The 15800-nt window shown below is 36.1% G+C and overlaps 1 protein-coding gene across 1 annotated transcript; it reads left to right on the forward strand.

The window, feature by feature from the left end:
- The first annotated feature begins 279 nt into the window (after window positions 1–279).
- On the forward strand, window positions 280–1430 carry LOC149225911 (pathogenesis-related protein 1-like). The gene is made up of 2 exons (XM_089375177.1): window positions 280–559; window positions 726–1430. Exons 1-2 carry the CDS (start codon window positions 376–378, stop codon window positions 1022–1024), a joined length of 483 nt encoding a protein of 160 aa, XP_089231303.1. The 5' UTR covers window positions 280–375; the 3' UTR covers window positions 1025–1430.
- The last annotated feature ends 14370 nt before the right edge of the window (window positions 1431–15800 follow it).

Raw genomic sequence — 15800 nt, forward strand, 5'->3', positions numbered from 1 at the left:
ATCGGGATAATTAGGTGAGGAGAAAAAGGAGAAAAATTACGTATTACAATGTTATCTAAATCTATTATTCCTGGTAGGGAAACGTCCGCATTCAGATCTTTGGAGAGCATGTATGGAAGTCAATATTAGTCGGCCGCATATTCCCATGAAACCAAGAAAATGAGCATATGGTCGGTGTTGTCTGCGGCAACAACTCAGCGAACATAACAAAAGTCCCTGCTCATTGTTGTACAGAGTTTGAAACTTTTGCAGATAACCATCTATAAATATTCCACCCTGCTCCTCCACTTGTGCATACTAGAGTAAGAAGCTATTGTTTTGTTTTGTGCGATAGTATTGAAGAAAAACTATCGGCTTACAGTACTAGAGCTGAAGATGGTGTCAGGGACTGCAATAACGGAAGAAGTGTCCCAAGTGGAGGCAAGGAGACTGTGGAACGCCATGGTGAAAGACAGCCATAACCTCTTCCCAAAGGTTTTGCCTGAACTTGTCGCTTCCGTGACCTTAATTCAAGGAGATGGAGGCGTGGGCAGCATCAAGCAGATCAACTTCACCCCCGGTATAACTCCCATAAATTCCTCTGTTGATTACATATTCTACTTAATATCATTATAATTCCACTTCTAGTTATTTCCCTTTTTGAATTAACGGATCCCCCCTGCAAATGAGGTTGAATAATTTGTTATCATTTGGTGCTTACAAGGTTTTTCGCTTTCTTGTCACAGCTCACAAGGATTTCAGCTTCGTCAAGGAGCGAGTGGATGAAATTGACGAGGAAAAAATGGTGTTGAAGTATACAAATATCGAAGGAGGGGTGCTGGGAAATAAACTGAGCGCTGCGAAGTTTGAGGTCAAATTCGTTCCCAGGAAAGAAGGGGGATGTGTCGCGAGCTGGATCTGTAATTACGAGGCCCTTCCTGGTGCTCAGCTTGAAGAAAGCAAAGAAAAAGAGTTAAAGGAAAATAGCATTGCCATGTTGAAGAAGATCGAGCAGTATCTGCTCTCCAATCCTTCTTTATACTGATGATCAATATATCTCTATGTGCATCTGTCTTCGTATGCATATATAGTTTAGTGCCGGGCATTATATGAATGAAACAGCAAAATAAAGAAAGGTGATGATATGCCTTCGGCCCATCGTCCATCGTTCTCGTTATTTCTAGGCTGTAACATGCCCTCTACGTGTTTGCTATCGTAACTTTATTGTTACATGAATGTGTGTATTTCCATCCATATAAATAAATAATGATTGTGTATCTTCATCCATATAAGGCAAATTTCCCTTGTTTTTATTCAAACAGAGTGATGTTTAGCATATTAAATAGATCAGTCCTTTTATGACTGAAATGCATCTAGGAAGTTTTGGGAACGGCACAGCTGGTTTGTTTTTCCTTGTAAAATTATACATGTTATGGGCCTTATTTCATGTATTTATGAGTTATGGACACTATTAGCCCCTGCTTTCGGTTAAAGAGTATTTGCGTTTATCTAAATCTATATTTGTCAGAGTCAAAGTACTCTGACTTCTTAATCAACCAAACAGTTACAATAATCTTTTATGATTTTTTTTAAATGGTTTTTTTATTTATTAGATTTTAAAAATCTATTTATTGTTTTAATTGGGTTAATTGTTTACTACTTTTGAACACGTCAACTAAAATTTAAGAAGGATATAATATGGAGGAAATAAGCATGAGCTTAGTTCAATTTGAAGAGTGCATGCACAAAACATTTTCATTTTATATATAGCATTACGGATTTGTTGGGAGTTACAACAAATTTCTCATAAATAGGTTCCCAGAACTAAATATAACCCATAATCTCAACCAACAACTAATTTAGAACACCCTATACTTCTCCATTACTCCAAGTTCCCCTTTTAATGGAGAAATGGGTCAAAGCATAACATGAATAACATACTTGCTCATCTCAGTCTCACCTAAGCTTACAATGATAGATAAAATAAAACTTGATCGCTGAGCTTTCATTTTGGCCTTCTTGCTAAAGGGTCCATGCTTGTTCATTTGTTGGTGTAGTTTCATCTTCACCTTTCTTGCAATAAGATAATGGTGGAGCTTCTCCTTTTCTTTACATTTTTTGTGCCAAAGGTGGAACACTTGAATTTAATCTCTTCTTTCTAGATTTTGATTGCAAGCTAACATTCTTTGTATTCAACATTGTTGTAGGTTCATGGGACTTATACATGTTCTTAATGTTTGCAATTTCTTCAAGTTTTATTGCTTCTTCTTCACTGGCAATATATGCACACTTAAAAACAATGTTAGATTCATAAAAAGAACCATATTGATTCTTGTCATCTTGCTCTTTTAAGAGAGCTTTCATTTCTTCATCTTTCCTTCCTTGCATTGTTGGTTGTTTCATGTCTTCAACCGATTTAATCAATTACATTGTTGCAAACATGTCGTCCTATGTTTGATTTGTGTATGGAGGTAGGCATCTCTTCTCACCAAACAAAAACTCATCAATAAGATGATTTTCATGCATCAGATTGAACCACTCTTCATGAGATACATAATTCTCATCAAATTTGACTTCATGTGTTTCTACATTAGAGAGACTTTCTTCATAAGCAAATTCAGATTCTACATCAATGGTTGTTTCTTCATCATCACATGTTTCAATGTCAACTACAGGCACACATTCATCATCCATCATTGCAACTTCAATGTTTCCATCTTCAGTTTCACAATCAATTATGAGACTGAAAGCACAATCATCATTTTCAAGAACAATACTTTCATCATTTTCAGCCTCATTCAAATTGTACTTCATTTCTAAAATATCCCACAATACTTTTTCATTTTAAATCTCACCATATTCATGTAGTATACTCAATAAGATATTTTCATCTAATACAAATGTTACAACATGTAATATTCATGCATCTCTACTCATATCATTGTTCGAATTAACAAAATCATCTTCAACATAATTCAATAAATCTACCTTCCATAATATTTTTTCATTTTAGTAGCCCAGATTTCATAATTTATCCCTGAGAAAGAAGGTAGATCTGAGATTAACATTTTTACGATTTCATCAAATTCTTTACTGGGTTGATCCAGATCTGCATTTTGATCCTTGACTTGATCAGCTACAAGTCCATCAGTGTCAACCTAAAACTCTTCACCAAAAATATCTCAAAATATATTACATTTGTCTCTTGATGCTTTCTCCTTGTATGCTTCAGTTTTCTCCGAGACTATTTCTGTCTCCTTTTTTGATCCATCACTGAATTCAACACCAAAAAAAATTCGGCAACCTCTAAATACTCCTCCGCTGCAACACAGTCATGTGGTCACCACCTGTTGGATCTTCCATAACACATTCATTTACGATGTACATGTGCAACATAAATATCAATTCTCGATTTCCATATACATACCAAGTGATTGCCAAAATTCATCCAGAGTGCGTGTGTTTGAAGAAAGACACTAGATCGTAGTGTAGCTCTTCACAACTCTCAACACTTGGAAGCCTCTCCCAACAACATCTATAACACGCTTCTTGCATGGAGCTCCATAGTCACAGACAAAAAAATTGATTGAGAAATTTCAATTTTCCATGAAGGCTTGAGGTTATGCAAACCTAAAGACCAGTCTCGACCCACAAGCATTCAAATCAAGCAATATCTGGACACTACGAGCAAATTCTTAAAAAAATTTCAAGCATAATTTTCGATCAATCAAACAACAATCTTAGCGATGTCTCCTCCAATATGTTGTCTTCAAATTCAACATCCGTAACTGAGTCTGATTAATGATGCCACACTAAGCTCCAACGTTGTAGCAATAGAGAATCAAATCGATCTACAAAATGCGGTTTTCATTTATACTGCTACAACACAAGATGCCTCTACAAAGCACTCCTGCTCACGACACCAATTTTGGGCCAAACCCAAGCAAAATAGTTTCCTTTTCAATCTTTCTTTGACTCCCATGCACATATCTGCAGGAATATATTCATCTTTACACAAATTCCTTAATGTTGCTCATATCTCCAAGTGTAGGTCGCCAAAAAATGTTCATCGCTCTAGCGCAATCTCCATTCACACGTTCACAACAAGTATCAAATCGACTCTCCATGCACAACAACCAGATCTCCTTTCCACACATAATAGTCACATCTCCAGGTTATGCGAGATTTAAAATAGAAGTGATAGATCGATGATGGCTCTCCTTGGATAGACTACAACTCGAATCTCTTCATGTCGATTTCACCAAGACTCCATTGCTTGGCTTCACAACCGCCACAAGCTCAGACTTCAGACTTAACATACCCTTTCTCTAAGTGGAATGTTCTCTAACAAGGACACAATCTACAAAAGATAGCGTCAAGGCTGTAAACTCCTACTGAATCCACACTATGCTCAAGTCACTACACTAGTAAGTTCCAGTCGGCTCCGGTAGGCAGCACATAATCACAATTAATTGCTATGACTTGGTCTCAATTTGATGATGACCTTTTCAACAACAGGGGGCAGACTTAACTCATGCTCTCCACCTCCTCCAGTGATTCTCTCAATAAATCCACCATTTGTTGTGCTTTTTCCGCAAACTTTTTCTTTGTCATCTCACTTGGCTCATAGTAATGTCAAATCTCAGGAAATCTCTGCATACTCTCAACTGTCTCCAGACTATCAGTTGTCACCAGCCGATAGCCCTTCAGCAAAAAACTCCTTTCTTCACAAGCCAATTATAAGGTTATGTGCCACACTTTGACAATCAACTCGAGCGTTAGTTCACTTCTCTCTCTTCTATAGACGTAGATTTCAGCTAGATAATAGCAACCACACCATCACAACACATAGCCTCTTTAAAAGGAACAATGGATTCTGACTCAAATGACAATATTTTCCAACAACACCAACAGTTCTACCAAGAGAAAAATATCCTAAGTGTAGTCTCTAATAGCTCAAACAACACCAGTGTCTTCAATGTAACACAATCTCCAAATGACCTTGTTCACCCAATTTTGTTCGCACGCACATAATTTATGCTTCGGCTCCACCGTACAATAGATAACAATTGTAGGTGACATGAAGATCCCATGGTGATTTTTCCAAAGGTTGGGTGCCAACCCTCAAATGCGTCCACAACTCGGCCTTATCTCACAGCAGACTCGACTTCAATAGATGTCACCCTCCTATGATCTCAATTTCTGGTAAAACTCATCTCTCTATAACAGCAAAAGCATAAGGCCTTCCACATCGAGACTCTTGAGTTGTGCGGTGTAGTCAATGCAAAATAAAAATAAATTGACTCCACTAACCAATAAAGTAATTAGCTCATAGCAATGATACGCCTAAAATTTGAAACCAATTCAAGTACCACATCCCCTCTATTATAACATGATTTATCACCCTTTTATAATTGATGGTTTGAGTCGTGGCCTTGGGCAGACCTTTCCCTTCAAAATTAGTCCTTTTACTAAAAGACATTATTTTAAATTACATACGTGACTCTGCCCTTCAAAAAGTGTGTACACACACGGGTCTAGCTATACCCAACCCGTTTATATAATTTAAAATATATAAAATCCCTATTTTATGAGTGGGATTTATAGGTTACATAGGAAGCCCACCTACATGAGCACGTGGCCTAACTATATCCCAAATGAAATAATTGTTTTGGAGTGATATAAATACACGTCATGGGAAGGCCTAAGGGGAGAGAAAGATAGGATATTGATATTATATCCAATTGGTCCCTGATCAAATCTGATTTATCCCTGTGCCTCTTGCAATCCCACCTATAGGAAACCCTTGTTTCCTCATAGAGATGCCCATCTCCTTTATAAGACATCTATGTGTATGAATTTGAAAGAGGAATTTTGAGGGTTGTGTTGGACGGATCCAGAGAAAGGTTTTTCTTGGAGCTGTGGTCGAATCATGTTGTATTCTTACACATTCTTTGCAAACATCAATAAAGAAAGCTTTGTCTTGTTCTTGATGTGATGATATTTATGATTTACCTCATGTTATGATCTAATTATGTATGATCTCATGTTTTATATATATGCTTATATGATCTAACATTCATATTTGAACATACTTTGAACTGCTACTGATATATTTTCTTTTTTAGAATGAGTTGTAAGTTTTGAAGCATTGAAGGAAGAAGAGGGTTTAGACCCTATGGGAACATCATCAAATGTAGGACCTATGGGAACTATCTCTGCATCCCACTTTAGTAGTTTAAGCATTAGGATTGTTTGTTTGCTTGCTTCTTGTTGGTGTATGCCCTTCGATCTGTTGGGGTTCTCAACCCATACCCTAGGGTGTTTTATCCCGTAACAGAATTGATGACTCTGCTAGAGAGTACAATCTTGCATTTGCTTGTTTGGGTTGTTCCTTTCTTGATATGGGACTTCTTGTTTGGTTTCTTTGTTTTTCCAGTATCTTTGACTTGTTTGGAATCTGGGAAAAAAAGTGTAATCTTTTGGATTAGGCTTCAATTTTTATTTTCTCTTTGCAAGATTTTGTATACACGGTTTTTAATTCACACGGTCACATACACATGGGTTTTTGTCCAAAGAAAGACGTGTATACGCGCGTTTCTTTGAGTACAGTCGCGTACACACACAGTTCTATCATTGCACAGTCACATATGCTTGGTTTTGAATGTATTTTTCAAATTCTGAGTCCAGTTAAGGGTTTTGCTTGATTTTTATTGCTTTTTTTTAGTCATTTATTGTCTCAGAGAGTCTTGCTTCTTGTGGATTTTCAGTTTCCTATCTCTCTTTGTGGAAAAAACTAGTCAACCTAGTGTTTTCTTTTTGGTGAAGTGTTAGTTTGTGTGTTTGGGTTCAAGGCTTCTCATTGAATTTCTTGGTTGTTCCAAGATTTTTGGAATAGGAAATTTGTCTCAATTCACTTATAACTGAGCCTTTACATTGCTTTCCCTTGCTTTCTTGAAAATTGACATTTTTAGTTTTTTCTTGACTTTTGAGAAAGTCCTTTTGCAATTTTGAAAAGTTTTGCTTGGTCTTCTTGAAATCATTCTTGTTTGTTCGAGTTTGTATGCTACTGTTCAGATAAGTTTGTTTGGGTTTGTAATCTCTTTTCACTTTAAGTCTTATCATGTTGACGATTCATATGGCTTGGGAAATTTGAGGCTATTTATGCTTGAATATTGATCTTGAAGTATTTCGCAGTTTTTGTTTTCTCAAGAACTCTTTGTGCCCTTAAAAATAAAGAAGATAAAAACATTTTTTGTTTCATTTCTCTTTCATTTTTTTCATCTTATTATCATTTTAGAGCAAGTGTGAAGTATTTTCATTAGCTTGAATTTGTTTGATTTTCGGAAAACATTTGTGATTGAATTTGTTCCTCATTTTTTTTCAAATTTTCGCCTCTTGATCTCTTTGAGAAACACATTTTCTTGCTTTAAGAATAATCATAAGAATATTGCATTAAGAATTTTTAGTTTGAATTAGGATAGTTGCACTGTAATCATTTTTAGTCTTTTTATAGATTTTGAGTGTGTGAGCATATGTTTTGAAAAAGAAAAGAGAATTTTTTCTTTCATAGTTTGTTCATAGAACCTTTTATAAATCTCTTTCATCAAAGAAAAAAGAGTTGCATATGCATGTAGCCAGGTTTTCTATTGATTTCTTTTTACGTCAATAACATCATAAGTTTCACTTTCATTTTAGCCTTGAATTAAGAACAACCATTAAAATCAAGCATTAAAAGTAAAATGAACTAGAATTTTTTCATTTGTCATAGTTACATCAACTAGTCTAGGTCATTTATGGCCTTGGAATAGGTGTGTAGAGAGTTAACTCTCCAAGGCCACTCTCAATTTAAACATAGAAGTTGACTAAAAGAGTGAAATATTGTGTCGTTAAGTTGTCTGGGAAAGCTCTTCACTTCTAGGAGTTAAGCACGAGGGCAAGTCAAGGTAGGGAAGAGAGATACCCCTTGTCCTACTTGTTGGATCCTGATCAAAGACTGTTCCGCCTGGATTTTGATACGAACTGGTACCCTTAGTTGCCATTCCTAGGGACCGCATAGGTAACTGCAAGGGGGAATACCCATGGTACCTAAGGCAGACGTTGTATCACTCTCATTAGCACTTCTAGAGGGTGCCCTTGTGAAACTCGGGTACTTGCATCGGCAAAGGATTTTTCTGGGGGTTAGCGTAACTATTTCTGCTACCTTCGATGGTAGGCTTGGGCTGTAATTATCCCAAACTATCTTTGGAAGGTCCTTTACATTGCTTTCTTGTATTTTGGTGTCTGGTCCTAATCACCTATAGTGGAAATACTTGGAAGCTACTTTATTCATTATATCTTTATGGATATTTTAGTGAGTGCTCTTTACTCCTAGATTGCCATAACTTTATAATTTTTTGAGTCTTTACAAGTTCTCTTAATAATTAAAAGTGGTTGATTGACCAGTTTGTCGGTCTAAGAGGTTTCATGGCATCTCACCTACGAGTGTCGAGCCTTCTTCTAGAAGGCGTAGGAGAAATTCTGCTGGTGATTTCCAATCAATAGTAGGAAACACATCGGAGATTGATCCTCCACTTCAGGCTATAGTTTCACAGGGTGGACCTAGTGTAAGTCGTGATTTGTTGAGGAACACTGCAGTCATTTCCAGGATTCTCTTCCAGTCGGAAGACAACGTTGAGGTTGAAGAGATTACTGAGTTCCCTGTGACTTCTTCTTCACCTCTTCCTCCCAATTATCCAGATGTTCTATTATACATTGGGACCCCAACTCACAAGCCGGCGAGCCCTGGTACTTATCGCCCTTTTCCTTCGATGGTCACTATTGGGAGCACAAATACAACTATGAGTTCTACTAGTGTGCATACTCCTTTTTCATTTCAAGGAGGAGGTACTATTTTTATATCTACTATCACTCCTAGTACTACAATATTTGGCTCTACCTGCATTCCATCTTCAAGTGGTGGCACCCAACATTTTTCTTCCCGCACAGGTTCCTTCCCCTTTGGGATGCCTTGAAGTGCAATTTCCTCATTTCCTTTGACTGTCTCATCCATTGTTTCCACAACTATGACTTCTATGGCTAGTGGTTAAACCTCTTTCTAGGGTTTTCCTTTTGGAAGTGGTCATATAGCTCATTCTAACCCTTCTTTAGGATCACTCCTTTTCTCCACTCAAGGTTAAGGTTATAATCCTTTTCAAGGATGGACTAAACCTAATTTTAGTGGTTTAGGAGCTAGGAATCAGTTTTATTTTGGTCAATGGGGGAACATGCCTTACTCCTTCGTAAGTACCTTTTAGGGTTATTCTCCCTTCACCAATGCGTGGAACCCTTACCAAGGGCTCTCGTCTCATTATAATATTTTTCTTAGGTTAGATTTTATTGTTCATGGTAAAATTTTGGAAGGAGGTGGTCAAGCTCCGAGTTTTTCTAGACCACAAGGTATTCCTTACAGTTCAGTTTCTTCTACAAAACATCCTTGGAAACCTGGTGCCTCTAAAAATCCAGGATATTATTTTCAAAATGTTGGGCATCCTACTAATGGTGGGTGGAATTCTCAAGCTCCTTCACGCTTACCATTCCTGAAAACCCTAGATTTGCCAAATATCTCAAAATTGACAAATGATCTAATCCGTTGTAATCCAGCTTGGCCTCCAGTTCCCACCAAACTTCCATCGAATATTCCAAAATTCAATGGAAATTCCTGGGAGGATCGAGTTGACCATATAACAACATTCCATTTATGGTGTTCATCTAAATCCCTAATTGATGATTCAATCAGGTTGAGATTGTTCAAATGCACCTTAACCAGAAATGCTACTAAGTGATATATAGAGCTTAGTGGGGGTACCTTTCCTTCATTTGGTGAATTGGCTACCATGTTTTTGAAACATTTTTAGTTTCTCGTTTGATATGATGTTGGAATTGAGCTATTGGCTAGTTTCCAACAACATAAGGCAACTCACATTTTTTACCATATTCAAGAATGACAAATAAGGAAGAGGCTCATCAAAGCCTATATTCCTAAAGAGTTCCTTCTCAAATGGATTTTAAAATCTTTATAGCCATAAATTTCTAAGGATGTATCACTCACTGGGGTATTCACCGAAGAACAAACTATCTTTAGAGCCCAATAGTTAGAACTTATATATTCTCAGTCTAGGATCCTTGAAAAGATTTTGCTTGATGCTCCTCAATCCAATCACTACAAGAAAAAATGACATTGGTGAGGGACGAAAAATGTCAGCATAAGCTCATTGGTGACAGTTAAAAGAGCCTTCATCACCCAAAACTAAACATCACCAAAGGTGGCGTCACCAAAAGTATAGGTATTGCGGTGACATTCAAGATCCGTTACCAATAATGATTTATAATGACAGATAATGACCATTACCATTTCATATGAGCAATGGTGATGGACCATAGCCTTGGTCACCAGAAAATGGAACTGCACCGAAGGTGGAATTTCCAAAAGTATATTTGTTATGGTGGCACTCAAGGTCTGTCACGAATATTGATTATAATGACGGATAATGACTGTCACCATTTCATATGAACAAAAACAATTTATTGTGATGGATCGTTTATGGCCATCATTATTGGTGTATATATATGGTGACGTCCATTAACCATCACCAAAAGCCACATTGCCAAAAGTATTGGCATGGTGGTGAAATTCAAGGTCCTTCAGGAATAATGATTATAATAACAGACAATGACCATCACCATTTCATATCAACAACAACGATTTTAGGTTACAAACCTTTCACGATCATCACTATTGATGCATATATATGGTGGAATTTGTTAACTGTCACCATTTCATTTTTTGGTGAGGGTCAAAAAATGACAGCATAAGCTCTTTGGTAATGGTCAAAAGAGTCTCCATCAACAAAAAATGATCGTCACCATTCCATATGATTATCAAGGCACGATGGAATTGAACCACCAACCTCCTTCTTGTAAAGTAGGTGCTCTTCCATTGAGCTAGCACCCTTTAAAGAATCAGAGTTTTAAAAATAAAACCTTGAAACTTTATAAATTGTAAATTCTACAACTTTCAATATATTAAAGTATAGACAATATTTTACTAAACAAGCAAAGAAGCATCAAAGTTGTAGGCCCCTACCTAATGGCTATGGAAGTTATGACCGGGTATCGGGAACTTACTTTTACTGTTTCTTATGGCATAGAGCTAGTGGAAAAGGATCACCTGTCCTACCTATTAAAATTCCTACCTATTGAAATGGAATGGAAATGAAAAAGTGAAACGTAGATATGTGAGTCCATGTTCAACTTATAGATGCGAGTTTGGAAACATGGCGAAGGGGGATTTCTATTCTAATTGGTGTACTTAGGGAATGGTGCTAATAAGGGGATCGCCTCAAATGGTCTACCCTAGCTTCTTTCCTTCTCTGAAATAGCCAATAAGTCTTCATTTGTTGGGAACCTCAGTTGGAATTTTCTACTTCCTCTTGGATAACACTGGTAAATTCCTCCTTAAGCTATGTAATGGTGAATAAACACCCTAGAAATAAGAGGGAAACTACATAAAAGAGCATGGTCGATTTTTGTCTATTTAATGAGACACTAAGTATCACCTATTAAAGAGTCTAATTGACACGGAACTTCACTCTATAAAAAGATATGGATGGGGTGGGGCTATAAGCCTTAATTATAGGGCTAATGTCCTAGCTACTAAGTTTCATAGAATAATAAGATCATGTCTCGACTCATTGACACCAAGTTTTTATATGAGAGATAGTTACATATAGGAGACGCAATATGTTTAGTTGAAGACTCAATTAGAAGTGAAAGTCTGAAGACATTTATAACCTATAAATGACCTATAAATAGCAAATGAACCAAATATTGCAAATGAAATGTCATGAGTGAAAGAACATTCTCAATGTTGTTGTTGTTGGGTGTTTTTTATAATGTCTTTCCTTTATCATGTAAAAATTCAAATAAAGAATTACATATTTTAGATATCTGAAATGATATCTAAACTTGTGTGCAAATGTAACACGAATCTCTCGGAACCGTGAACCACATGCGATTAAAAATAATAATATATATACATATATATATACATATACATATACACATACATATATATACATATACATATACATATACATATACATATACATATACATATACATATACATATACATATACATATATATCCCCTTCACATAAACCAACATGCAATTTGGAATTTCACAAGTCCACACTCAGAACATGACAACAACCAACAAATAAAAAAAATTTAAACTTATCGCTATAAGAGTATCTCTTTTCAGCAGCGGAATCCAAACAATAAGTTGGTAATTATTCCACATTAAGACTGCAAAACATTGGAAGAAAAACAATGTGCTCAACTATCTGCCAATACAAAATGGACTTAATTCTAATGAATCAGAAGAGTCGATACTAAATCACAAATAAAAATGACTAGCAGCAATGTAAATTTTGGTTTTTCAACAACATACTCCATCACTACCTTCCATGTCCAAACATCTATATTTTGTAGTGTTTAACAACCTCTTTTGTAGCAAAATCCAGTGAATAGATTTCATAGGTTTGAACTAGAAAATCCATAAAACATGGAGTTGATGGTGTCTTTCTCAGTGTGTTGGAGAAGAAAAAGATGAAAATTTTAGTTTGTTGTTTAGTCTTGCTTCACTTGTCTTACATTTATATTGGTGTGTTTTTTTAATTTTTAGTTCAAAGCCGTATGGATCAGTGTTTAGGGTAGACAATTTAATTGCTCCTTTGTGTGGATGAACCAGAATGCTCATATGAGCCAACAGTAGTGTCGTCTCTAGCTTTAGGACCACCTTTTTCCCCTGTTGTAGGTCTCTTAATCCCCATAACGTGCTTTTCCCATTTACCCACAACATGGTCTTTGGTTGGTGAATTCTTTTTCTATCTTCTATGTGGAGTGCTTTCTTTCACTACAGTTTAGAAACCATTAGGATTAGGTTGAACATACTGCATAAGACATGCACAATGACTAGTAGGAATATTACTGAATACTTTATTAATAGACCTGGGGATACCTTGTGAACATATCATATTTGAATTTAGCAGATTGAGAGAATCACTTCTCCTTAGATTTCTTTTATCCCCCGATGTTTAAATTTCTTTGAAGACATTGACATGTCTTCATCTCCCTCATTCATCTATTTATCTAAGTGTGTTGTTTTTTTATCGTCATTTTGTTTTTTGAAAATACCTAAATCTAATTCTGTCGAGGCCCTTTTCTCACTCACAGAATAATTTTTTGTAGTACTTTTTCCATCTACTGTTTAGCTTGAAGGGAAAACTCATTTTACAACATAATTTGTTTCATCAAAGAAACATGGAGACATGAGAATATTGTGCATATCTATTGTAGGAGAGGACATATTGCTAGACTTAAACATGTTATCCTGTTGAGGTGTTCTAGTGACTTCACTTGGACAGAAAGCACTAGTTTCACCTTCATTCTTAAACTACTCCTATTTATTTGAATTTGACTTGTGACATTATTTATCTAACAAGGAATCAAAATCATCACTAGTATTAAATTCATCCAAGATGGACTTTGGAGATCCCACTAACATTTGCGTTTTTGTTGCCATGACTGAAAACCATGGAGATCAATGTCGATAGTAGAATAAGATGTGTGCCTAGTTCTCAAGAACACATTCCTTATATACTGCTCAAGAACATGTTCCTTATTAACCATTGTTACTCGACAGAAACCAAAGAGACAACACAATATCAACGTACACAAAATTCCATACCAAAATATAATTATAACTTAACTAAGAAGTATAAAAGATGTTCTTAATGAATAAACTTCGTATTTGGAAATTTTGTTTCCTTGGATTTAAAAAAGACTACATTGTACAACACTTCTATCTATTTATCCAATCAATTATATCATAGCATATGTCACAAAGTAGCAATTTATAATACCTAAAGTAAAAGACAATTTTCTGAAGAAAATTGGTTTAGAGAAGAGCATTGAAAACTATATGTTTGTCATCAAAGGTTTAATTAGTTTAACAAGAAACTAGTTGGAGTTTGAAAATCAAAATCATTCATGGGAAAATAAGAAGAGAATGGCCAAAGTCGCTATTTATACAAATAAAGCTAGAGTCACTATTGCCATTGCAGATAACTGAAATTTGGGTAGTGGTCTAACGGTTAGTGTTGATTTGCATGGAAGACTCATCAATACCATCATTTTTTTTCCACAGTACGTCATCTCTCTAAATCCAGATCATATAGCTTGCTATTCTCAAGTTCTACCTTTCAAGTATTGATTTATGGCTCACCCTTTAAAACACAATTCTACCACTCCACTTGATTTTGTTTTGTCAAGAGAATTGGCAGGACCTTCCCATCCTCTATTTTACATCAATCAATAACCATCCATCAATGATATAAAGAATAACAAATACACAACAAAGGCCAAAGATGCGCTTGTTGTATACCTATGTTCTAGGACTCATGTGACCTTACTAGTGGTAATATACACCTATGTAACTACAGCATGTGCCCCTCCCCTTCTTATGTAACAACAGGATGTATCCATCCTTCCCTTCCTACTCCTTTGTAAATATGCAAATATTTGTGTGATTCTCTCATGTACTAGTTGAGATAGTTTTCGGCTCATTGCTACATTCTTATTACAGAAATTGATTCTCCTTATGCTCTATCAATTTCCAGTTAGGTCTAGCTGATAAGTATAGATATGTTTTATAATGGAGTCCAATCTGTGAGGACCAAACATTGGATGGATTTTCAATGTTATACAAGCATCAATTGTATCATTCGTTTTGGTCATTGTTGGTGTTATATCCATGTTTTTCAAAGTTTATGTCTGGGAGCCTTATTGGATAAGAAGATATCTAGAAAGGCAAGGATTAAATATTCCAGAAGTACGTAGCCCCTACTTCTTTATGTTGGCATTATGCCTCATATTGGGCACTATGACACAGGTGTTGTCCTTAATGGCAACTCACTCAGATGACAAATCTTAGTTCAGGCTCACAAAATGAAGAAAGAGAAGTATACACAGGTTCCCATTGACCAAGCCGCATGTACACATGGGTTCACAAACCAAAAGGCGCGTATGTCATACACACACACTTTCACGAAAGGAAAGGCATGTACATGTTGGAAAACTTGGTTTTGGTCCGTGGTATTTCGTCCATGGTATTGTGATCCATGGTATTGGTCCAAGGTATCTTGTTTGACGTGTTGACCACAGGTATTTGGTCCAAGGTATTGATTCTAACTGGTTTTGGACCATGGTATTGAGTAAGGCCTAAGACTATAAAAGGAGGAGAAGATCATTAGGCAAAGGCACTGATGAATTAAGTATCTAATGAAGAGCAAGATCTAGAATACAGGTGAATGGGTTATGGTGCACAGCTAGATCTGAATCAAGGATGAACCTAAGTGCGTGATGAAGGATAAGTTCTATTGATGGGTCAAGATCTTAAATGTTGAAGAGAAGTATCTTTGTGTGGTTTTGATCTTTTATCTCAATAATTGGCACATGTCGTAATCTGTATATATGATGATCTGGGTATAACTGATGTCTGAATAATTGTAAAGGTTAAAATCATCATTTACAGATCTATACGCAGGTTCATTATAGCAAAGGCGCATATACACACTGGTTATACACGCTAGTTCGGAATTTTAAAAGTGCATATATGTAGGTTTGCCTTGATACAAGTGCGTATGCACGCAGGTTCGTCACATTGAAGTAGCATACACCTCATAAAATATGCTTTAGCTACCTCTGATTGTTGTTGCAA

This window comes from Pinus tabuliformis, chromosome J (genome assembly GCF_031772625.1).
Source record: "Pinus tabuliformis cultivar Carrire ecotype Pingquan chromosome J, CPIR1, whole genome shotgun sequence".
Lineage (NCBI taxonomy): Eukaryota > Viridiplantae > Streptophyta > Pinopsida > Pinales > Pinaceae > Pinus > Pinus tabuliformis.